This window comes from Bubalus kerabau, chromosome 14 (assembly GCF_029407905.1).
Source record: "Bubalus kerabau isolate K-KA32 ecotype Philippines breed swamp buffalo chromosome 14, PCC_UOA_SB_1v2, whole genome shotgun sequence".
NCBI lineage: Eukaryota > Metazoa > Chordata > Mammalia > Artiodactyla > Bovidae > Bubalus > Bubalus kerabau.
The window spans coordinates 3,728,962-3,747,768 of record NC_073637.1 but is presented as its reverse complement, the minus strand read 5'-3'; the positions used below and the strand labels follow the sequence as shown (position 1 = coordinate 3,747,768).

General features: G+C 41.2%; 1 protein-coding gene across 1 annotated transcript in view; it reads right to left on the bottom strand.

Moving 5' to 3' along the window:
- The window catches only part of LOC129627168 (glycosyl-phosphatidylinositol-anchored molecule-like protein), a 28,504-nt gene extending 12,023 nt beyond the window's left edge, over nt 1–16,481 (bottom strand). The window contains exon 1 of the mRNA XM_055546820.1: nt 16,139–16,481. Coding sequence (XP_055402795.1) covers nt 16,139–16,477 — 339 coding nt within the window. The 5' untranslated portion in view covers nt 16,478–16,481. The remainder of the gene's footprint in view (nt 1–16,138) is intronic.
- Nucleotides 16,482–18,807: the final 2,326 nt, after the last annotated feature.

Genomic DNA, 18,807 nt, shown 5'->3' with positions numbered 1-18,807 from the left:
TTTGTATTTCCATACAAATTGTGACATTATTTGTTCTAGTTCTCTGAAAAATACCGTTGGTAGCTTGATAGGGATTGCATTGAGTCTATAGATTGCTTTGGGTATTATACTCATTTTCACTATATCGATTCTTCTGATCCATGAACACGGTATAATTCTCCATCTGTCTGTGTCCTCTTTGATTTCTTTCACCAGGGTTTTATAGTTTTCTATATATAGGTCTTTTGTTTCTTTAGGTACATATATTCCTAAGAATTTTATTCTTTTCATTGCAATGGTGGATGGAATTGTTCCTTGATTTCTCTTTCTGTTTTCTCATTGTTAGTGTATAGGAATGCAAGGGATTTCTGTGTGCTAATTTTATATCCTGCAGCTTTACTATATTCATTGATTAGCTCTAGTAATTGCCTGGTGGAGTCTTTGGGGTTTTCTACGTAGAGAATCATGTCATCTGCAAACAGTGAGAGTTCTACTTCTTCTTTTCCAATTTGGATTGGGATAAATGCCCACCAAACCAAACAAAAGAGGAAGAGATAGAGAATCTACCTGATAAAGCATTCCAAATAATGATAGTGAAAATGATCCAAAATCTTGAAAACAAATTGGAGTTACAGATAAATAGCCTGGAGACAAGGATCGAGAAGATGCAAGAAAGGTTTAACAAGGACCTAGAAGAAATAAAAAGAGTCAATATATAATGAATAATGCAATAAATGAGATCAAAAACACTCTGGAGGGAACCGACAGTAGAAAAACGGAGGCAGAAGATAGAATAAGGGAGGTAGACGATAGAATGGTAGAAATAAATGAAAGAGAGGAAGAAACAATTAAAAGAAATGAGGACAACCTCAGAGACCTCTGGGACGATGTTAAATGCCCCAACATTCGAATCATACAAGTCCCAGAAGAAGACGACAAAAAGAAAGGCCATGAGAAAATACTTGAGGAGATCATAGTTGAAAACTTCCCTAAAATGGGGAAGGAAACAATCACCCAAGTCCAAGAAACCCAGAGAGTCCCAAACAGGAGAAACCCAAGGCGAAACACCCCAAGACACATATTAATCAAATTAACAAAGATCAAACACAAAGAACAAATATTAAAGCCAGCAAGGGAGAAACAACAAATAACACACAAGGGGATTCCCATCAGGATAACAGCTGATCTTTCAATAGAAACTCTTCAGGCCAGGAGAGAATGGTAGAACATACTTAAAGTGATGAAAGAAAATAACCTACAGCCCAGATTACTGTACCCAGCAAGGATCTCATTCAAATATGAAGGAGAAATCAAAAGCTTTACAGACAAGCAAAAGCTGAGAGAAATCAGCAACACCAAACCAGCTCTCCAACAAATGCTAAAGGATCTTCTCTAGACAGGAAACACAGAAAGGGTGTATGAACTTGAACCCAAAACAATAAAGTAAATGGCAACGGGACCATACTTATCAATAATTACCATAAATGTAAATGGGTTGAATGCCCCAACCAAAAGACAAAGACTGGCTGAATGGATACAAAAAAAGACCCCTATATATGTTGTCTACAAGAGACCCACCTCGAAACAAGGGACACATACAGAGTGAAAGTGAAGGGCCGGAAAAAGATATTCCATGCAAATAGAGACCAAAGAAAGCAGGAGTAGCTATACTCAAACCAGAGAAAATAGACTTTAAAACAAAGGCTGTGAAACAAGACACACATGGACAGTACATAATGATCAAAGGATCGATCCAAGAAAAAGATATAACAATCATAAATATGTACGCACCCAACATAGGAGCACCGCAATATGTAAGACAAATGCTAACAAGTATGAAAGGGGAAATTAACAGTAACACAATAATAGTGGGAGATTTCAATACCACACTCACACCTATGGACAGATCAACTAAACGGAAAACTAACAGGGAAACACAAATTTTAAATGACACGATAGACCAGTCAGACCTAATTGACATCTATAGGACATTTCACCCCAAAACAATGAATTTCACCTTTTTCTCAAGCGCACATGGAACCTTCTCCAGGATAGATCACATCCTGGGCCATAAATCTAGCCTTGGTAAATTCAATAAAATTGAAATCATTCCAAGCATCTTTTCTGACCACAATGCAGTAAGATTAGATGTCAATTACAGGAGAAAAACTATTAAAAATGCCAACATATGGAGGCTGAACAACACACTGCTGAATAACCAATAAATCACAGAAGAAATCAAAAAGAAATCAAAATATGCATAGAAACGACTGAAAATGAAAACACAACAACCCAAAACCTAGGGGACACTGTAAAAGCAGTGCTAAGGGGAACGTTCATAGCAATACAGGCTTACCTCAAGAAACAAGAAAAAAGTCAAATAAATAACCTAACTCTACACCTAAAGCAACTTGAAAAGGAAGAAATTATGAACCCCAGGGTTAGTAGAAGGAAAGAAATCTTAAAAATTAGGGCAGAAATAAATGCAAAAGAAACAAAAGAGACCATAGCAAAAATCAACAAAACCAAAAGCTGGTTCTTTGAGAAGATAAATAAAATTGACAAACCATTAGCCAGACTCATCAAGAAACAAAGGGAAAAAAACCAAATCCACAAAATTAGAAATGAAAATGGAGAGATCACAACAGACAACACTGAAATACAAAGGATCATGAGACTATTATCAGAAACTATATGCAAATAAAATAGACAACTTGGAAGAAATAGACAAATTCTTAGAAAAGTACAACTTTCCAAAATTGAACCAGGAAGAACTAGAAAATCTTAACAGACCCATCACTGGCACAGAAATTGACACTGCAATCAGAAATCTTCCAACAAACAAAAGCCCAGGACCAGACGGCTTCACAGCTGAATTCTACCAAAAATTTAGAGAAGAACTAACACCTATCCTACTCAAACTCTTCCAGAAAATTGCAGAGGCAGGTAAACTTCCAAACTCATTCTATGAGGCCACCATCACCCTAATACCAAAAGCCGACAAAGATGCCACCAAAAAAGAAAACTACAGGCCAATATCACTGATGAACATAGCTGCAAAAATCCTTAACAAAACTCTAGCAAACAGAATCGAACAACATATTTAAAAGATCATACATCACGACCAAGTGGCCTTTATCCCATGGATGCAAGGAATCTTCAATATCCACAAATCAATGTAATACACCACATTAACAAACTGAAAGATAAAAACCATATGATTATCTCCACAGATGCAGAGAAAGCCTTTGACAAAATTCAGCATCCATTGATGATAAAAACCCTCCAGAAAGCAGGAATAGAAGGAACATACCTCAACATAATAAAAGCTATATACGACAAACCCTCAGCAAACATTATCCTCAATGGTGAAAAATTGAAGGCATTTCCCCTCAAGTCAGGAACAAGACAAAGGTGCCCACTCTCACCACTACTATTCAACATAGTTTTGGACATTTTGGCCACAGCAATCAGAGCAGAAAAAGAAGTAATGGAAAAACATTTACTATTCTTATGTTTTGACTTCTTCTGTATATTCTTTGGATTTTTCTTCTTTCCCTCCACCCCCCCTCACCACTGTAGTTGTCGATTTTCTTTGCACTATGAAATCTGATTAACCTGTTGAGCTTTTTTTTTCTCAGTCACTTTTTTTTATAGTTGTTATCAACCTCTGCCTCTACATTGGGCTTTTGCAGTTCTGTGGAGTTTTCATGTTTTTTTCTTTTTTCTTTTCTGTTAAAAAAATTTTTTTTAAACCTATTATTATTTTTTCTTCATTTATTCCTTTGCTTTTCCTATTCTTTCCCCCTTAAGTTCATCTTTAATGTATATAAATCTTCCTCATCTACCTCTATTTAACTTTGCACATCTATTCTTTCTTTCTTTCCTCGCAACATATTTGATAGCTTTATTTTCATTGCTTTATTCCCCAATTGGCACCTTGCTTTAGTTTTGCTTTCCAGTTTGTTCTTTAGTTAGTTTTTTTCTGGTAGATTTAATTTTTGGTTTCTTTTGTTCGCTGGGTCAATCTATTGTACTTTATATTTGTTGGACTGTTTTGATTTTGTTTATGGGTGTATATGGGGAAACAGTGGAAACAGTATCAGACTTTATTTTGGGGGGCTCCAAAATCACTGCAGATGGTGATTGCAGCCATGAAATAAAAATATGCTTATACCTTGGAAGGAAAGTTATGAGCAACCTAGATAGGATATTCAAAAGCAGAGACATTACTTTGCCAACAAAAGTCCATCTAGCCAAGGCTATGGTTTTTCCAGTGGTCGTGTATGGATGTGATAGTTGGACTGTGAAGAAAGGTGAGCACTGAAAAATTGATGGTTTTGAATTGTGGTGTTGGAGAAGAATCTTGAGAGTCCCTTGGACTGCAAGGAGATCCACTAGTCCATTCTAAAGGAGATCAGTCATGGGTATTTTTTGCAAGGACTGATGCTAAAGCTCAAACGCCAATACTTTGGCCACCTCACGCAAAGAGTTGACTCATTGGAAAAGACTCTGATGCTGGAAGGGATTGGGGGCAGGAGAAGGGGACGACAGAGTATGAGGTGGCTGGATGGCATCACCGACTCAATGGACATGAGTTTGGGTGAACTTCGGGAATTGGTGATGAACAGGGAGGCCTGGCGTGCTGCAGTTCACGGGGTGGCAAAGAGTCAGACCCGACTGAGCGACTGAACTGAACTGAACTGATGGGTGTATATGTATACATGTATACTCAGTCACACTTTTTAGTGTTATAAACCTCTGCCTCTACAATGGGCTTCTGCAGTTCTGTGCAGATTTCCTTTTTTATTTTTTTCCTTTTTCGTTCTTCTTCGATTTTTTACTTTCCTCTTTTTCCAATTTTCAATTTTCATTTTTTGAAACATATCATATATTTTCTACATGTATCCCTTTCTTTGCCTTTCTGACTATTCTGTTCCCCTTGCAGTTAAGCTTTAATGTATGTAAATCTTCATCTACCTCTATTTAACTTCATACATCTATTCTTTCTTTTCTTTCTTTCCTTTCCTCTCAACATATCTGTGAGTTGTGTTTTCATTGCTTTATTCCCCACTCGGCACCTTGCTTTAGTTTTGTTTTCCAGTTCGTGCTTTAGTTAGTTTTGTTCTTAACTGGTAAATATAATTTTTAATTTCCTTTGTTTGCCAGGTTAATTTACTGTACTTTATTTTTGCTGGACTATTTTCATTAGCTCATGGGTGTATATGTGTACATTCCATTGTTTCAATCCTTATTTGCCTGATTTTGTAACTGCCAAACCCTATTTGTGTGGGGTTCATCTTTGTTTTCTTGTTTTGGGATGTTTGTTTTAATCTCACTGAATGCCATAACAAACCACTTGCGGAATCTTGTTCCTGACCAGAGATCAAGCCTTGAGCCTTTGGAATGGGAGCACTGACTCCAAGACCCTAGACTACCAGAGAATTAACCCAACGGAGTATCAAATGGTGTGAAGTCACACAAAGGAAACCACTTGAATACAAGACCCAGCATCACCCAACCACCAGTAGCACCCTGGGCAACATGTCTCATCTAAACAACGAACAAAACAAAAATACAAACCCAATTATCAGCAGACAGGTTTACCACTTCACTCAGTCTTGCCCATCAGAGGAAAAACAAACAAACAAAAACTCAGCACAAATCTCACCCAAAGAAAAGCTTACACAAACCACTGGACCAACCTTAGGAAGGCAGAAACCAAAAGGAAGAAAGAATTCAACCTTGAAGCCTGGGAAAAGGAGACCTCAAACACAATAAATTTAAAAAAATAATGAAAAGGCGGAGAAATACTACACATATGAAAGAACAACCTAGAAACACAGAAGTCCAAATAAATGGAGAAGAAATAGGCAACTACCTGAAAAAGAATTACAAATAATGATAGTAAAGATGATCAAAAACCTTGAAGACACAATGGAGAAAATGCAAGATTCAATCAACAAAGACCTAGAAGAATTAAAGAATAAACACACAGAGACAAGCAACACAATTACTGAAATTAAAAGTATTCTAGAAGGAATCAATAGCAGAATATCTGAAGCACAAGAACGAATCAATGAGCTGGAAGATAAAATGGTGGAAATAACTTCTGAAGAGCAGAATAAAGTAAAAAGAATGAAAACCACTGATGACAGTCTCAGAGACCTCTGGGACAATATCGAACTCACCAGCATTCGAATTATAGGGGTCCCAGAAGAAGAAGAGAAAAAGAAAGGGTATGAGAAAATTTTTGAAGAGATTATACTTGAACATTTTCCCAACACGGAAAACGAAATAGTCAATCAAGTCCAAGAGGCACAGAGTCCCATACAGGGTAAACCCAAGGAGAAACATGCCAAGACACATACTAATCAAACTAACAAAGACTAAACACAAAGAACGCATATTAAACGCAGCAAGGGAGAAGCAATAAGTAACATACAAAGGAAACCCCATACGCTTAACAGCTGATGGTTCAGCAGAAACTCCGAAGGCCAGAAGGGAATGGCAGGATATATGTCAAGTACTGAAAGGAAAAAAAATCTACGACCAAGATTACCAAACCCGCAAGGATCTCATTTCTTAACAGAATTCAGTACTATCAGACCAGCTTTACAACAAACGTTAAAGGGACTTATATAGCCAAGAAATGCAAGAGAGGAGAAAAGATCTAGAAAGTCCCAAATAATTAAGAAAATGTCAATAGGAACATATATATCAATAATTACTCTAAATGTAAATGGACTAATGCTCCAACCAAAAGATACGAACTGGCTGAATGGGCACAAAAGCAAAACCCATACATATGCCGTCTACAAAAAACCCACTTCAGACTTAAAGACACATGTAGACTGAGAGGATGGAAAACTATATTCCATGCAAACGGGAAGCAAAAGAAAGCTGGAGTAGCAATCCTCATGTCAGACTAAATAGACTTTAAATTAAAGAGGGTTACAAGAGATAAAGAAGGACTGTACATAGTGATCAAGGGCTCACTCCAAGAGGAAGACATGACAATTGTAAATATCTATGCACGCAACATAGGAGCACCACAGTACATAAGACAAACACTAACAGACATAAAAGGAGAAATTGACAGTAACACAAGAATACTAGGAGACTTTAACACCCGACTCTCACCAATGGACAGATCATCGAAACAGAAAATTAATAGGGAAACACAAGTCTTAAATGATACATTAGATGAGATGGATCGCCTTGATATCTTCAGGACATTCCATCCAAATGCAGAAGAGTACACCTTCTTCTGAAGGGCACATAGAACATTCTCCAGGACGCTTGAGACTAAATATCAATTACAAGAAAAAAAAAAAAAAACCATAAGAAACACAAACACTCGGAGATGAACAACATGTTTCTAAATAACCAGCAGGTCACTGAAGAAAGCAAAAGGGAAATCAAAAAATTTCTGGAAACAAATGACAATGAAAACACAACTCAAAACCTGTGGGATGCAGCAAAAGCAGTTCTAATAGGGAAGTTTATAGCAATACAACTCTACCTCAAGAAACAAGAAAAACCTCGAATAGACAAACTAAATTTACACCTAAGACAACTGGAAAAAGAACAACCCCCACCCCCCAGAATTAGTAGAAGGAAAGCAATCATAAAGATCTGAGCAGAAATAAATGAAAACGAAATGAAAGAAACAAGAGTAAAGATGAACAAAACTAAAAGATGGTTCTTTGCGAAGATAAACAGAATTCAGAAACCTTTAGCCAGATTCAAGAAGAAAAAAAAAGAGAAGAATCAAATCAATAAAATTAGAAATGAAAAAGCAGAGGTTACAACAGACAATGCAGAAATACAAAGGATTATAAGAGACTATTATGAACAACTATATGGCAATAAAATGGATAACCTGGAAGAAATGAACAGATTCTTAGAAAACTTCAATCTTCCAAGACTGAACCAAGAAGAAATAGAAATTATGAGCAACCCAGTAACAAGCACTAAAACTAAAGCTGTGATCAAAAATCTCCCAAAAAAACAAAGGCCCAGGGCCAGATGGCTTCACAGCAGAATGTATCAAACATTTAGAGAAGAGCTAATGCCTATCCTTCTAAAACACTTTCCAAAAATTGCAGAGGAAGGAACACTTCCAAATTCATTCTACAAGGCCACCATCACTCTGATACCAAAACCAGATAAAGACAAGACAAAAGAACAAAACTACAGGACAATATCACTGATGAACATAGATGCAAAAATCCTCAACAAAATTTTAGCAAAGAGAATTCAGCAACACATCAAAAACCTCATAAACTGTGATCAAGTTGGGTTTATTCCAGGGATGCAAAGATCCTTCAATATATGCAAATCAATGTGATACACCATATTAACTAACTGAAATACAAAAATCATATGATCATCTCAATAGACGCAGAAAAAGTCTTTGACAAAATTCAGCACCCATTTATGACGAAAACTCTTCAAAAAATGGGCACAGAAGGAACCTACCTCAACATAGTAAAGGCCATATATGATTAGCCTACAGCAAACATTATTCTCAATGGTGAAAAATGAAAGCATTTCCCCTAAGATCAGGAACAAGACAAGAGTGCCCACTTTCACCACTATTATTCGACATAGTTTTGGAAGTCCTAGCTACAGCAGTCGGAGAAGGAAAAAAAAAAGGAAAGGAAACAGATATGAAAAGAAGTAAAGCTCTCACTGTCTGCAGATGACATAATACTGTACATAGAAAACCCTAAAGATAGTATCAGAAAACTACTACAGCTGATCAGTGAACTTAGCAAAGTTGCAGGATACAAAACCAATACACAGAAATCACTCCACTTCTATACACTAACAATGAAAAATCAGAAAGAGAAACTAAGGAATCAATCCCATTCACCATTGCAACAAAAAGAATTAAGTATCTGGGAATAAACTTACCTAAGGAGACAAAAAACTCTATACTGAAAATTATATCACACTGATGAAAGTAATCAAAGATGACATCAACAGATGGAGAGAGATTTCATGTTCCTGGGGAGGAAGAATCAATATTGTGAAGATGACTGTACTACTAAACACAAACTACACATTCACTGCAATCCCTACCAAATCACCAATGGCACTTTTTCACAGAACTAGAACAACAAATGTCACAATTCATATGGAAACACAAAAGACCCCGAGTTGCAAAAGCAGTCTTGAGAAAGAAGAATGGAGCTGGAAGATTCAACCTTCCTGACTTCAGATTATACTACAAAGCCACAGTCATCGAGACAGTATGGTACTGGCACAAAAACAGAAATATAGACCAATGGAATAAGATAGAAAGCCCAGAAATAAACCCATGCACCTATGGGTACCTTAGTTTTTGACAAAAGAGGCAAGAATATAGAATGGAGACAAAACAGCCTCTTCAATAAATGGTGCTGGGAAAACTGGTCAGCTACATGTAAAAGAATGAAATTAGTACACTTCCTAAAACCACACACAAAGATAAACTCAGAAGGGATTAAAGACCTAAATGTAACACCAGAAACTATAAAACTCTTAGAGGAAAACATAGGCACAACACTCGATAAATCAAAGCAAGATCCTCTATGACCCACCTCCTAGAGTAACAGAAATAAAAACAAAAGTAAACAAGTGGGACCTCATTAAACTTAAAACCTTTTGCACAGCAAAGGAAACTATAAGCAAGGTGAGAAGACAACCCTCAGAACGGAAAGAAAATAATAGCAAATGAATCAACTGAAAAACGATTAATTTCCAAAACATACAAGCAGCCCATACAACTCAATACCAGAAAAACAAACAACCCAATCAAAAAGTGGGAAAAAGAACTAAACAGACATTTCTCCAAAGAAGACACACAGATGGCTAACAAACACATGAAAAGATGCTCAACATTGCTCATTATAAGAGAAATGCAAAGCAAAACTACATTGAGATATCACCTCACACCACTCAGAATGGCCATCGTCAAAAAGTCTACAACAGTAAATGCTGGAGAGGGTGTGGAGAAAAGAGAACGCTCTTGCACTGTTGGTGGCATTTAAATGGATACAGCCACTATGAAAGACGGTATGGAGATTCTTTAAAAAACTAGGAATGAAGCCACTATATGACCCAGCAATCCCACTCCTTCCTCAGGCGTGAACCCTGAGGAAACCAAAATTGAAACAGACACATGTATCCCATTGTTCACTGCAGCACTATTTACAATAGCTAGAACATGGAAGCAAGCTAGATGTCCATCGACAGATGAATGGATAAAGAAGTTGTGGTAAATATACACAATGGAATATTATCCAGCCATTCAAAGGAACACATTTGAGTCAGTTCTGATGAGGTGGATGAACTTAGAACTATTATGCAGAGTGAAGTGAGTCAGAAAGAGAAAGATAAGTATCCTATCCTAACACATATACACGGAATCTAGAAAAATGGGACTGAAGAACTTTTTACAGGGCAGCAACGGAGAAACAGACATAGAGGATAGACTTATGGACATCGGGAAAGAAGAGGGTGAGACGTATGGAAAGAGTAACATGGAAACTTACTTTACCATATGTAAAATCGACAGGCAATGGAAATTTGCTGTATGGCTCGGGAAATTCAAACAGGGGCTCTGTACCAACCTAGAGGGGTGGCATGGGGAGGGAGATGGGAGGGAGTTTCAAAAGGGAGGGGATATATGTAAACCGACAGCTGATTCATATTGAGGTTTGACAGAAAACAGCAAAATTCTGTAAAGCTATTATCCTTTAATAATAAAAAAAAAAGTTAAAAAAAAAGACAATGACACCCCAGGGCTTCCCTGGTGGCTTACAGAGTAAACGGTCCACCTGTCTGTGCAGGAGACACCAGTTCAATCCCAGGTCCAGGAAGATCCTGCATGCTGCAGAACAGTGAAGCCTGTGTGTGCCACAATTACTGAGCCTGTGATCGAGAGACCAGGAGCGGCAACTACTGAACTCCTCCAGACCAAGGGCCCAAGCTCTGTAAGAAGAGATGCCAGTGTAACGAGAAGCCACGCACCACAACTAGAGAGCAGCCCCCTGTGATGCAACTAGAGAAACATCTGCACAGGAACTAAGACTCTATACAGTCAAAAATAAATAATCAAATAACAGTGAGAAAAATGAGAGTGAAAATCCTAGGAATAAACATACCTCAGGAGACAAAAGACCTCTACTTTGAAAACTGTAAGATCCAGATGGAAGAAATCAAAGATGACACAAACAGAGGGAACCATATGACCATGTTCTTGCTTTAGAGGAATCAATATTGTCAAATTGTCTCTCATACTCAGAACCATCTATGTATTCAATACAAGTCCTAGAAAATTACTAATGGTATTTCTCAGAGAACTAGACAAAAATGTTTGAAATCTGCATGGAAATATAAAAGTTCTGCAACAGCCAAATCAATCTTCAGAAAGAATAGTGGAGCCGGAGGAATCACACTCCCAGACTTCCCACACTCCCAGACTGTAGCCACACTTCATACAGTCCTCATAAAGAGTAAGGTACTGGCAGAAAAAGAGAAATACAGATCAGTGGGAAAGGATAAAAATCCTGAAATAAAGCCATGCATCTACAGTAAATTAATGTACAGTGAAAGAGGCAAGAATATAAAATGGAGAAAAGACAGTCTCTTGATTAAGCAGTGCTGGGCAAACGGGACAGTTACACGTAAAAGAATGGAGTTAGAACATTTTCTCATACCACATACAAATATAAATTCAAAATGTATTCACAACCTAAATATAAGACCGGGCATTATAAAACTTCCAGAAGAAAACATAGGCAGGACATTTTGACATTTATCACAGCAATCCCTTGCGGATCTACTAGAGTAATGGAAATAAAACAAAATTAAAACAGGTTGAATTAAACTTGAAAGCTTTTGCGCGGCAACTGAAGCCATAAACAAAAATGAAAAGACAATGTAGAGAATGGGAGAAAACATTCGCAAACAATGAGACAGACGAGGGGTCAATCTCCAAAATGTAGAAGCAGAATCAACATCACAATATAGATATTAAAAGATGAAAAATGGGCCGAAGACCCACATAGGTATTTATCCAAAAATAAATAAATAAAGGTGGCCAAAAGGCACATGAAACATGTTCAATATCACTAATTATTAGAGAAATGGAAACCAAAACTCTAGTGAAGAAATATCACGTCACACTCGTCAGAAGGGCCATCATATAAAAATCTACAAATAACACATGCTGGGGAGGCTGTGGAGAAAACGGAAGCCTCCTACACTGTTGATGGGAATGTAAATTGGTGAAGCCACTCGGGAGAACAGAATGGAGGTTCCTCAAACAGTGAGTATCACAGCTGCATATCATCCTGCAATCCCTCTTCTGGGCATAGATCTGGGAAAACCCATAAGTCAGAGAGACACAGGTACCCCGATGATTACTGCTCTACTATTTACAATAGCTAAGACATGGAAGCAGCCTAAATGTCCATTGACAAAGGAAGAGGTGAAAAACATGATGCAATGCTACTCAGCCACAAAAAGAACTAAATAATGCCATGTTCAGCAGTAGAGATGGATGGACCTAGAGATGATCATGAGGCTTCCTCGGTGGCTCAGCGGAAAAGAATCCACCTGCCAATGCAGGAGATGTGTGTTTGATCCCTGAGTCAGGAAGCTTCCCCCGGAGAAGGAAATGACAACCCACTTCAGTATTCTTGCCTAGGAAATTCCATGAACAGAGGAGCCTGGGGGGCCACAGTCCACAGGACTGCAAAGAGTCGCACGTGTCAGAGCAACTGAGCACACACGCAGCTTGCTTACAGGCCTCTGGCAGTCCTCCGTGGTCACTAAGGAAGGTCACTTCCTGACAAGCACAGGAACCTCAGGATGGTCTGGGACCCTCGAGAAAGGACAAATTCACCCAAACCTTAGGTATTGCAGACAACATCTGATGGCAAATAACTGAACTGGCTCCTCAGCCTCGAGCGGGCTTCAGAAGTCCAATCAGTCACTCCTCATGAAAAGTTCCAGCAAACAGTGTTTTAAATTTTACATGGTCAACCTCTATTCTTGTTGCACTCATTGGAATGATCAAGCCAAGCTGATTGCAACTAGACTAACTGGCAAACGCAGTCTCACTATGGTTGTCTCCAACAAAAATGGGGGTATCCAAGGAGAGAAAAAATTATGTTTTGGTAATACCACTGAATGAATATCAGGTTCTACTTCTGCTGTCTACCTTTGAGGTGGTTTCTGAACTGTAAACTGGACTAAACCCTGAATTCTTCTAGTCCTGTTCCCTCATTATTTGGCTACATCCTTCCAAACTAAAATTTCCTGTTTTCTTCCCACCCTCTTGACTTGCGGTCATTAAGAACTAAAGCTGTCCTTTTTTGAAAGCCATGCAATACAGGTGGACAACTCTGTCTAAACTTCTCAGCAATTACCACAACAGCTCATGTATAGACAGTCATGGTGCCTGTTGCCATGTGGGCCACTCAGGACCATCACTCAAGACCTTCAAACTGCAAACCAGGAAAATCTGTCAATTTGCCGCCACCTGCCCTCTAGGTAAACACTTCAAATCTGATATGAGAGCTCTGCTGTACTGGCCGCGCTCAACACTCAAAAACTGGTTTACCACTGGCTCCCATCATTCACCGTTACTTCCTTTTTTTTCCATGGCAACGCCTCATTAAATATCCAGCTTCTCCCACAATGTAGGGCTAACTTAGAACGTCAGCTGCATCACTGCCCCCTAGAATGAGACACAATTACTTACCTGACCTCTGTTCAAGACTAAGCGCGTAATTCAATGAAAAATGGGGACACCTGCCACCTCAGCTTTAACGTGCGAACATTCCAGGTTAAGCTGAAGAGGACACTAAGAGGACTCGAGGCACACCTCCACAAAATACACCAACTCTGCATAATGATTACTTTGGTTTAATATGACTTAACAAACACCCAGTAAAAGAGGACACGCTCTGACCCTACTTTGTTCCCCTGAAAGGAAGAGGAAAAACTCCCAGGGGAAGGTATTCCACCTGTGTGAGGAGGATTGGAGAGCATCCTTATGGTGGAAGACAGGGAGATACTGAGGCTGAATGGGGGCATAAACAAACTTTGTTACATCTTCATTAATGTGGTACCACAAGGAAAAATCCCTCTTTCTTTTAAATTCTTCTCAAATAATTAATTCTTTATCTAGAAGGTCACATAAACAGTTTCCTGTGATTGCTTCTTAGGTCCTATAGCTGTGGGGCCTCCATACATACAAAATTAAATTGCTTTTCCTTCTATTAATAGGGCTGACATCAACTTGATTAGACCAGGCAAAGGAACCTAGAAGGCATTACAACCTCCAGAAAGAGAAAGAAACGAACATCCTAAGACAGAAACACAAAATATCTGAAAATGAAAACTCACTGAACGGGACAAACAGATAAGCAGATGCTACAAAACAGAGCAATAGGAAATGTGAAGAAAGGTTTACACAAAATATCCAAACTGATACCCAGAGAAACGCCAACAAAGGAATGAACAGAAGAGCCAAAGCGGGACTCAGCATAGGTCAGAGTCCCACACCTAGTATCCACCTAAGCAGAGTCCTAGAATGAGAGGAAAGAGAGAGCGCCAATCTCGGAAGAAATAATGCCAGGCACGACAATTTCCCAAGATGACTTGGGCCATCAGCCCACAACCCAAAAAGTTCAGTGTGGCAGGTCAATAGGAAATCTCACACAAGGAAGAGCAATCTTAGATGGACCACAGCTGAACAGTGGAAAACGATTCTTAGTCAGAGACAATCTGAACGTGAGCCAGAGGAAACCCAGGCAGTACCTCCGGGCAGCAGCCATGTCTGGTCTTGCCACAACCCTCAGGGACAATCGCTTCCAAATGAGTGAAGACACTGTGCACCAGGACCTCTACTCTAATGAAGGGAAATGATACTTCAAAAATGAAGGTAAAATGAATATGCTTCAACACAAGAAGACTTCCCCTGTCTACTTACCGGCAGGTCCCACTACAAGACAGTTAACTGCACATCCCAGTTAGAAATAAAGCACGTGAAACTAGAGCCTGAAGCAGACGGTGTAATAGAACCGAGATGTGGAAACGGCTCATTCGCCTTAGTCAGTGTGAACTTGAAGGCAAAAAAGATAACAGGAAGAGACCGTAAGAGATGAAGGAGGATGGTGATTTCATGTCCATACGGGACCGTGAACCTCAATCAGAGTACCATTCCTAACTACAGGGATATTAAGCAAGATAGGAGTCACCTCCCCTGTCTGCAAATTAAGAAGAACACAGTTCCAAAATAATAATGCCCTCCCTACTTCCCACCCCCTTCATTCCCCGTAGAAAACACAACCTATTTGGGGCACCACGATAATAAAAATATTACAAAACAAAACCAGACCTAAACAGCCTCAAGACCCGGCAGGAAAAGTAGGGAGACAAGCATCCATCAGAAATGCTGCAGACCCGGGGTCCCATATTCCATCTCAAAACCCAAGAAAGTGACAGCCAATTCAACCCGAAACGAAGGCCCTAAAGCAAAATCAGCCAAGAACGCAAAGGGGAGGGAGTGCTATGTGCCAGGTGGAGGTTCCTGTACCCAGGGCCGAGGCTGCTAGATGGATTGGGGCACCCCATGGGCGCGGGGTGCTTTGGAGTTCTGCGGTGTGAGTGGCGCTAGCAGGATCTCGCATCCTTGTTCTAGGGCCCAGGGCCAAATCCCAGAATCTGCCGACACTGATCTCAGGCCGACTCCGGGCCTGTAGCACAGCCCCCACCTCCCATTCGTTGCCCAACCTTCCAGAAGCGTCAACACTCCCCCTTCCGGCCCAGAGCTCCGGAGACCTATCTCCTCCACAAGCCCCTGACTTCACTGTCCACCCGTCGTCTTGTTCTGGGCTACAACTGTCGTGTGCTGCTAGAAACGTCTCCGTGCTCCATGGCCTTCCCAGGCGATCCCAACGTTCCCCGGGGGCATCCCATGTGCCGGCAGACCTTCTGGAACCCTCGGTCCCCGTGCTCTGCGAAGACCTTCTGGAATCTTCCCTGACACGCGCGTCCTGCCAAGAACCGTGGAACTTCCCCGCCCCCGTGTCCCAGCCAGACCGTGGAATTTCCTTTCCACTGCCTCCCGACCCCACCCTCGTCTTGTCCAAACCTTCTGGCACCTTCCCGGACACGACCTGCAAGGGGTTCCGCAGGCTATAGGTAGTGCGACCGCCGCGGGTGTGTGAGGACAGGCCGCTCCGGCTCGGCGCTCACACTCCACCCGGAAGCACTGAGTGGCGCCTCCCAACGGGCTTTGCGCGGCTTCCAGAAGGTTTCTCCGCGCTCGGAGCGCCCCCAGGGGCACTCTCGTCAGAGCGCCCGGCGGAGGTCGATGCCTGAAAGTGTTAGAGGACACGGAGCGGGGAGATGGTTCCAGGAGGTCTGGGCAGGAGCCGGGGTGGCGGGGCAGGTTCATGCCGTGACATAGCCCAGCTTCACAAGTCTCCATGACTGATAGTACTAGCGTTCCTTCTCTGTTACAGTGAAACTGAGGGAGAATCATTACTCAAAAGAGAACTAGCTAATACCCAAATTCTTGGTAACTACTCCTAAACCAATTACACAGAAGAGAGGCCCCAGCGGATACTGGGTAACAGTAAGGTCTAAAGGATTGTGAGGTGATTACATGTTAAAAGTGCAGGGAAAAGAGCGGAAAAGATGCTTAGTGAAAATATATCACATCACAGGCATCTAGCAGAAGAACAGGGTGAATATTTTCCCAGCCTCCATTCAGGAAGTTAGATAAGAATAGATTACCTACCCAAAGAAATGAGGAAGGAAATACAAAAAGGAGAGGAGAAATGAATAGGAGGTAAACACACAAAGCCAAAGTTGGCTATCTGGAGGGATTCAAAGTATCGGCAAAATAGAAGATGAGATCACAAGGAAGAAAAGTAAATTCTCATTCTCAATATCAGAAATGGAAAGGGAAGCATAAATCAGCCGTCACCGACCTTATAAAGAAAATGAGTGGCTGCGATGAGTAGGCTTCCTGTGATAAACGTCACATTCCTAATGAAATGGACTAAAACCTGAAGAACACTGGGAACCAAAGCTGACTCACAGTGAAGCTGTAGGCTGAAATAATCAGACTCAATTTTTGAAAAACTAGCTACCAGGTCTTCTGTTGAAGTTAAATGCTTGAAAAATAGAAGGATAACCAAGCGGATGAATACTAATTCCCAATAGAGTAGGAATTAATCTACAGATTAATTGAAATTTCATTCTGAGTCTCAGCGGGTGTGTGTGTGTGTGAATCTGTGTGTGTGTGTGTGTGTGTGTGTGTGTGTGTGTGTGTGTGTGTTTGTGTGTTTATCTATGATGTACAGGCGGGAGGGGGAGGCTCTGGGGGGTGACTGAAGCCCAGGGCATCCATCTCTTCCTTGAAAATAGAAATGGTGACACGAACATGCACCTTCTGGGAAAGCTGCCAGGGGAGGGTGAGACAACTCATGACCCCAAACTATGGATCCCCCAAGCACAGGGAGGGCTCCAGCTGTGTGCCTGCTGGGTCCCTGGGAGAGTGGGGAGCCCACGATCACGCCCCTGGAGCTCCCTTGGAGCTCATGTTCCTGGAGGAAAGAAGGATGTGGGCCTTGAGCACACACTCCATACGGGGAGTGGGGTGGGGGGCGGATGGGGAGTGCTTGGGATCTCTGATTACTCTGGCTGAGAAGGGGCTTGCAGGCCACCCTCCCACTCCCTGCCAGTGACCCTGTGTTCTGGGTTCTCTGCTCCTCAGCTGGATTAGCCAGGCCAGACTGACAGGGCCTTGGCCACATTACTGCCGTGGCTGCCAGTGTGCCAGTGCAGTCTCTGAAGTGCCCCCCATGGGACTGCAAGCCCCTATTGAAAGAGATACTTGTTGGCTTCGGAGAGTGCAGGTCGCAATCAGGCGGAGTAGGTGTGGTGGTCCCCAGGGTGCGGAATGTAGCCAAAGCTTGTTGACTCTAGATCGAGCCTTTGTCTGCCACTGGTCTAGTGCCTCAGATTCCATGTGCTCACTGCACAGTCCGTCCTCAGTCTCTGGCCGGTAACTGAAGCCCTGCTTCAAGCTGCTGCAGGTCAAGGCCGCCTGAGATCACCACTGCAAGACACACTGACTCCTCACCCCGTTTAGAAATAAAACACATGACAAGTACAGCCCGAAGTTGAAGAGGTATAGAATGAGATGTGGAAATGGCTCTGTTCGTATCAGCTCATGAGCACTTCAAGGTGGAAAAATGCGTGAGAGCTAAAGGAGGATGGAGATTTTGCATTCAGAAGGGATTTTGAAACTCAGAGTACCTTTCCTAACTGGATTAAGCAAGAAGAGAGTCGTTTCTGTTGTTTGCAAATTAAGAACACAATTCTAGATATCAATGCCCTCCCTACTTCCCACCCTCATCATTCCCAGTAGAAAATAGAAAATATTTGGGAAACGTGATAAGAAAAGTATTACAGAACAAAACCAGACGTGGCAGGATAAGAACGTATACAATCACACAGAAACGCTACAGACCAGGGATCTCATTTTCCAACTCCAAAAACCCGGAAAGTGACAGCAAATTCAACCCAAAATGAAGGGCCTAAAACAGAAACAGCAGAGACTGGAATGGGGATGCATCGCTATGTGTCAGGTGGAGGCTCCTGTACCCAGGGGTGGGGCTGCTAGATGGATTGGGGAAGCCGAGGGGACCCCATGGGTGGGGATGCTTTGGGGCTCGGCTGGCAGAGTTGTGTCAGTGGGATTCTGCAACCTTGTTCTAGGGGAGCAGGGTCAAATGCCAGGATCTGTCA